Source organism: Gekko japonicus, unplaced genomic scaffold (genome assembly GCF_001447785.1).
Source record: "Gekko japonicus isolate JY-2015 unplaced genomic scaffold, Gekko_japonicus_V1.1 scaffold823, whole genome shotgun sequence".
Taxonomy (NCBI): domain Eukaryota; kingdom Metazoa; phylum Chordata; class Lepidosauria; order Squamata; family Gekkonidae; genus Gekko; species Gekko japonicus.
Window position 1 is genome coordinate 180,667 of NW_015170915.1, and position 7,337 is coordinate 188,003.

The window sequence follows — 7,337 nt, forward strand, 5'->3', positions numbered from 1 at the left end:
TTTGATCTGCAACAAATACCAGATGATGTTATTTAGCTCCATTCCATGAAAACTTTCAAGTGCCCATTTCTACACATTAAGCCTCTGTTAAAGGGGCAGGACATTTTCATCCTGGCCAGCTGGCAACCCTTGGTCGAGCAATTATGCTGTGTTAAGAAACTGTGTCATCCTGTCCAGCTATTGTGACCTTGGGCTTCCAACATTCCTAGAGCAGCGCAGGAAGGAGATATACTAATGTGGCCTCCCATTTCTGAGGTAAAGTCAGAGACAGCCCTCCACCTCATAGACCAATGAGGCTTAAACATCCTAACTTTTTAACAGAATTCAAACAGTGGTTTCAGTTAAAACATTTCCTCAGCAGATTATTTTTATTTTGCGGATTTGTTTTGACTCTCAGGTCCCACAGCTTCAATAATTGACCTCTACTTATTGTTTGGCAACAGAAAGAGGCATCTTTGGTTAACAGGCAGAGATGCCTTCACATTTTACCCCACAGCAACTTTCTTGTTTTCAACATGGAGGCCCACAGGAGTACGTAGAGGACACAAAGCGCAGTGTGGTAGTATGAGTACTTCCATCACTGAAACCATGTTGAGCACCATGGTTGTCTGGATGAGGGGCGCTGCTGGCCTCTCCACTGCTTGTATGAAGGCTTTTTGCAGCAGGGCTGCCGTCATGAGTGGCGATAGAGCTGCCGCCAATCCGTAGCAGGTTGAGCACCATGCTTGTCTGGGTGAGGGGAGCTGCTGGCCTCTCCGCTGCTTGTATGAACGCTCTTTGCAGCAGGGCTGCCATCAGGAGTGGCGATAGAGCTGCCGCCAATCCGTACACCTCTGTGGGTGCTTCCACATGAAGAAGGGTATGCTGGGCCATGGCGGGAAGGACCATCACACACTATAGCCCCCTCACTTCTCCGGACACCTGGCAAGAAAAAGAACCACACATTTTGCATTTTGTAGGAAACTGAAACATGGTTACCTGCCAGATAGGAACTTCCTCTACTTTTGTTATCTTGTTTGTGCTTTGAGCCAGCTAAATAACATCAAGTGACAAATCCATGTATGCTAGATCTATCTGGGGCTATTAGTCAAATCTGTAGGTAAGGCTGGAACCTCCATGTTCAGAAGTAGTGTACCTGCAAATTAAGGGATACAGGAGATGCCTTTCTCTTTTAGGCCCTGTTTATCACTCATGAGCTTTTAGTTTCTGCTGGAAGTAGGGTGCCAGACTAGTTGGAGTTTTGTTTTTAATCAGCTAGGCAGTTATAATGTTCTGGAGCTAGAAAAGTAGGTTTATGCTGGCTTCACACTAACTGCCCCTTGGTGGTCACTCAATCAAAGAAATCTTTAACTGATGAGCCATAACTAGTTTGTTGTTCTAAAGTGGCCTAATTTTATACAAGCATAAAAGCAGCAATCTGAAGCACAATTTGTTCGTGGCTTTTGGATGCAAGAAGACATGAATTACAACAAGCATGAGAGAAATTATTCCTTCATATGAGAGAGCAGGAGCAATTGCTTTAGTCAGGTGTTGCCTGCTTCCTGCAATTTTGCAAGTACCTGCCTTAAAAAAAATTAATTGATGAGCCACTTAATTGGCGATACATCTTAAAACTTCAACTGATTTAGTGACTTTGATTTCAGCTCTCAGAGGGATATGGATGCAATTCCAGCATGCAGGTGTGTGTTTGTATATGTCATAGTACTTCCACCACCACCCTCCTATCTGGATAAGCCCCAGTAAATCTTATTGTATTGGTAATAGCATTTTTCAATATATAAACTACTCACAGAGGTTCACTGCACACTCTCCTTTGCTCAACCTAGTGGAAAATGAATGAAAGAAAATATAATTGATCTCTACGTCAACTAACACAAAGCAGCAGCAGAAGAGAAGAGATTGGATTTATACCCTGCCCTTCACTACCCAAAGGAACATAAGAACATAAGAGAAGCCAATGTTGGATCTGGGTGTAGAATTAATGTGTTCTTATAGAGGGTAGGGATTGCAGTGGCAAGATGTGCTCCAGCCTACATCAAATCCTCCTGTGGATGCAAAAACTTTTATCTGTGGAGCACACAGGGTGGCCAGGTCCCCCCCCCCCCACTGCCAGTGGGAGTAGGGTGGCCAGAACCAGGTTGTGAAAATCCTGGAGATTTGGGGGTGGAGCCTGGAAAGGACAGGGACCTCAGTAGGGGACACTGTAAGATTTCAGTTTTGAAAGTGGGAAAATAAATTTAAATCTTATATTTCAAATATGTTTCACCTCTAATTTAATCTTGATTGTTTAATATATATTTAACATCTGTTGACATCAAGGAATGGCATGCGTGAACAAGTCATCAATGTTTAATCTGCCTGGACAGAACTTGTGTAACACACAGTCATCATCAAATGTTTTTCTGCAAGCATTATTTGACTGAAGAGCCTTTTTTTCAGACATGTAGAATGAACACGGGGAATGCTGTACCCTCAACCAGCATATGATCAAGTGAAAGAAGCCTACAAGATAGATTCAGCACAGCATTTCCATTAGCTAAAGGCCTTTCACCTGGAGTGCTTGACTTTTATTTTTTCCTTTTCTTGCATGGCTCAAAATGACCCCTGTAATCTTGCTTCTAGGGGAGAGGGGACTCCCCTAGAAGCAAGATTACAGGGGTCATTTTGAGCCACTGCAAGAAAAGGAAAACATAAAAGTCATTGATGACTTGTTCACGCATGCCATTCCTTGATGTCAACAGATGTTAAATATACCCGCATCAAGTGGATCCTGTACATTTTGAAACATGGGTGCATTCTCATGTGTCAAAATACTATGCTCAAACTATAAATTAAACAATCAAGATTAAATTAGAGGTGAAACATATTTGAAATATAAGATTTAAATTTATTTTCCCACTTTCAAAACTGACATCTTACAGAATTTAAAACTGTCCTATTTTATACTTGAACATATAAGCTCGGATCCTGCCTAAATTTCTATGGATGGAAGCATTTTCATCCACAGAGGCAAGTTTTCCCTGCCTTCCACCCCCCCACACACAACATAGTACCCCACCCAATGTTGCTCCTGAAGGATGGGGAATCTGGGGGGGGGGAATAAACCCCTCCCCACAAGCATGGAAATTTCTGGTAGGATCCAAACCACAATTTCAGTTATGAATGTCTACATGAATTTTGGAGTGAGTTCCATGTTTTGGCAGGACCACCTTTCAAACTATGCACCAACAATCTTCTTAAGGCATTTTTTTTCAAAATTCAAATGTCAGGTATAAAGCACCCGAAGTTTCAAATTTGGAACATTTACCAAATATTGGACCTTGTACATATTACCTTTCTAATTCAACCATACCAGTACTGTCATACACATTGTCCTTCCCGAAGGATTCCTTATAGGGTTGCCAAGTTGCTTGCGTGCAGGGAGCCCAGGAAGCATGCATGCATTTTGGCTTTGCCTCTTATTTAATCCTTCCTGCACTAATGAGGAAGAAGGACATTGGAAGTGGAGCACCGACATCCGAGGCCGCTGGAAGAAGCCAGACTCCAACAACAAGCCCTGCTGCTGGGTGCTGGTAGGAAGTCACCCCCCCGTATAATTGTGGCCTTAGTTAGGAACCAATGATTGTGTGTAAGCCACTCAGAGACCCTTCGGGGTTCGAGCGGGATATAAATTTAATGATAAATAAATAAATCCTTAACAAGCTTCAATTATACTCACCGACATTCCTCTCCTTCCAGCAGCTTCCTGTAGGTGGTGATCTCAATATCCAGGGCCAGCTTGACATTCATCAGCTCCTGGTATTCCCGGAGTTGGCAGGCCATGTCCCGCTTGGCCTTGTGCAGGGCTTCCTCCAGCTCAGCCAGCTTGTGTTTGGCATCTTTCATTGCCATCTCCCCACGCTCCTCAGCGGCAGCCACCTCCTCCTCAAGTTTGCAGCGCTGTAAACATGAGAATTTCCCCATATACCTTTCTTGGAATGGGAAGGATCCGACTGAAACTAATTTCAATTCCCTTTGGACACAGTGAGAAACACAGTGTAGAGCAACTTTCAAGGAAAGTTCTCCTGTAGTGCACCATCCTTCTGCTTTGGGGTTAGGTCTTTGTCCGCAAGCAGAAAGGCACTCGTGCAAGAGGGGGTGATCTTTGCTAATTCCCTGGTGCCCCTGAAGACCCCCATATCACACTCCAGGTTATTCCTAAGGGTTCTGCCTGCTATCTTTTTCGAGGAGTTAAAGGGGCTGCAGTGGGAAAGGGAGGCAGGAAAGAGCTGGGCTCTGAGCAGGATGGAGTTTGCAAACCTTTGGATCAAACCCATTATTTCTGTCACTTCTATGTAAAAATATGTTTGAAAGTCTTTTGTGGGTTTTGTTTTGGTTTTTTTGTGGGAGAAAGGCTTTTAAGGATTAACAGGCCTCAAATATACTCACCAGCATACTGTTTCAAATAATTTCAAGAATGGTCATCAACAACAGCAACAATAATGAAGACAATGCTGATGGTGGTTGAAAATCCTCCTCCACCCATATAGGCTTTAACATGAGAATGAACAAGCAGGGGCCTGCAACACTTGCGATGGGGAATCCTATCCTTCCCCACTTGCCCGCAGAGCCCAGGCTTGGCTCCCTGCCAGTGCAGCTACTGGACTCCACTCCTGGCACTGCTATTTAGCTCCATCAGGACATAGGAGGTAAATCGACAATGCTCTTCATTTTGGGGAAATTTAAACCCGCCAATGTAATTTTTTATAAGGTTTTCAGATTTTTCTGTAAACCTGGGAGGCTTCCCAAGTTTGCAAAAGTATCTGTTTTATGTCAGTGTGGTCACAGTCCACGGGTTTAGTATCTGCAGATGGGCCCAACTTGACTATTATATAAAAGAATAATCTGGGTAATCTGCTATGTGCTTCTATGTGCTTCTAAGTTATATTGCTTTGTCACAAACAGGAATATAAAGGATGAAAACCTGAACAGAAGAATAAATGACTGACTGACTGACTGACTGACTGACTGAATGAATGAATGAATGAATGAATGACCCAACTATTCTTGCCTAAATAGAAAGATCTTGAGGGTCAGTTGCTTCCAGAAACCAAGTAAATAAGGCCAATGATATTGTTCCTTTCAAACTGGTGATCATACAACTGAAGGAGAGGATGGCATCCATTGACCCCATCCACATGGCTTCTGGATCACATCCACATGGCTTCTGAATCCAAGCATAACCAGAGTAGGATGGAATGGAGCCATGAGGAAATGGCTTTCATGCCTTTGTTGGTACCTGTAAGTCTGCTCTGGTGCTACTTTGAAAACATGTACCGGAGTTTCTGAGGAATGCTCCTGTATTTGCATTTGTATTTTAGTGTTTTTTCCACCATTCTTGTCATTCCAAAGGCCAGTCCATTTATCTTACCTGAGCTTTAATATTTGCAATTTCTGACTCCAGTGTGTGAGCAACACGGGTCAGAGCCTGAAGCTCTTCTTTGACATTACGCAGATTATCACAGTGTTTAGCTGCCATCGTCTTGAGCTCTTGATACTACCGTGAGAAGCAAAACAGACTGTGTTCAGTAGATTACGTCAGAGTTATCTATAATCTATCTATCTATCTATCTATCTATCTATCTATCTATCTATCTATCTATCTATCTATCTATCTATCTTCATCCCACTCCTTTCCCAAAGGATACATGGCATACATAGTTCTTTTCCTCTAGAACAACTTAGGGAAACAGGCTATGCTGCCTGTAAAGGTAAAGGTTCCCTTGCTCGAAAGCCAGTCGAATCCGACTCTAGGGTTGCGGTGCTCATCTCCATTTCAAAGCCGAAGAGCCAGCGCTGTCCAGAGACATTTCCGTGGTCATGAGGCCGGCATGACTAAACACCAAGGTGCACGGAACGCTGTTACCTTCCCACCAAAGTGGTACCTATTTATCGACTTGCAATTTCTTGCTTTCGAACTGCTAGGTTGGCAGGAGCTGGAACTAGAGATGGGAGCTCACTCCATCATGCGGCACCCGGGTCTCGAACTGCTGAACTACTGACCTTCCACAGCCTGCAGTTCAGCATCTTAACCACTTGAGCCACTGCAGCTCCATGCTGCCTGTACCCACTGAGTTTCACGGCTAAGTGGGGATTTGAACTTGACTGAGGTCCCTCATCTAATGCTCTAATCCAGGAATCCCCAATATGGTGCCCATGGGCAACATGGCAACTGCTGACACCTTTCCTAATGCCCACCAAGTATTTTTAGAAAATAGGCAGGGCCCAGAAAATAGGCTATGCCCAGCAAGTTTTCTGATTGGCTGTGCATATTAAAAGCTTCCACCTGAAATGTTGAAGAGTTACTATGACAATTATACATAACTCTGCTCCCTGAATTTTGTGGTTGGCTCCACCTCCTGCAGCAGCCATTTTATCATTGACTCTGCCTCTTGCAGCAGCCATTCTGTTGTTGCATCTACCCCACCCCCACCCCCGGTGTCCAAATTGAAAAGTGCCCATAGCCTGAAAAAGGTTGGGGACCACACAAAGGTGATAAGGATCCATCTGTGCAGTTGCTTACCTGGCACTGGAACCAAGCCTCAGCCTCAGCTCGGCTTCTGGAGGCAATGGCTTCATACTGACGTCGGAACTCTTCAATGGTGTCACCCATGTCCAAGCCTCGACTGTTATCAATTTGGACCATGACACACGTGTTGGAAATCGAATCTTGGAGCTCTGAAATTTCCTGCAAAGTGCCACAATGTAAGACAGCCATTTATCATTGTGCTTCATGTAAAACCACGACATTGTACAGGTTATTTATCCTCAGAGGGCAATCTATGTGGTTTAGACCAGCAATGTAGGGCTTCAGGGCCAAATGTACAGAACAGAATAGTGCTCTTTAAAAAAGAAAATGAAATCTTCCATTTTGTGATTGGTCCCATCATCCATGCCAACTATTTTGCAGTGGTACTGACTAATGGTTCTCAAAAACCCCACAATGCCCACTGGCTCAACAAGGCTGAGGAGAGCTACTCTACACATTGACCCCTTCTAAAGTGAGCCTTCTCTAAAGGCATTCAACAATACAGGTTTGTCTAGGCTCCCATGAATGGGTTTCTCCATTGCTTCTACTGGGAACAGTGAGAGATTGGCCACTGAATGCCCTAGTGATGAAGTGTCTCTGTTTAGAGAATGGGCTGATCATGATGCAGCGTATCTAGCACCAAATACAAAGGCACCGTGGAGTGAAAGGAGAGTCTACAGTGGCTTCCTATATGATGTCTCCTGGCTTGGTCCTGGGGTCTTCTGGCACACATGAGGTGTGTGCACCACAATGATGTCACCCAGAAGTG

The 7,337-nt window shown here is 44.1% G+C and overlaps 1 protein-coding gene across 1 annotated transcript in view; it reads right to left on the reverse strand.

Moving 5' to 3' along the window:
* Positions 1-673: 673 nt before the first annotated feature.
* Positions 674-7,337, reverse strand: part of LOC107116739 (keratin, type II cuticular Hb5-like) — a 15,428-nt gene continuing 8,764 nt past the window's right edge. Inside the window, exons 6-9 of the mRNA XM_015418728.1 lie at positions 5,411-5,536; positions 3,719-3,939; positions 1,791-1,822; positions 674-921 (exon numbers count right to left, since the gene is read on the reverse strand). Of these exons, the coding sequence (XP_015274214.1) occupies positions 674-921; positions 1,791-1,822; positions 3,719-3,939; positions 5,411-5,536 (627 nt within the window). The remainder of the gene's footprint in view (positions 922-1,790; positions 1,823-3,718; positions 3,940-5,410; positions 5,537-7,337) is intronic.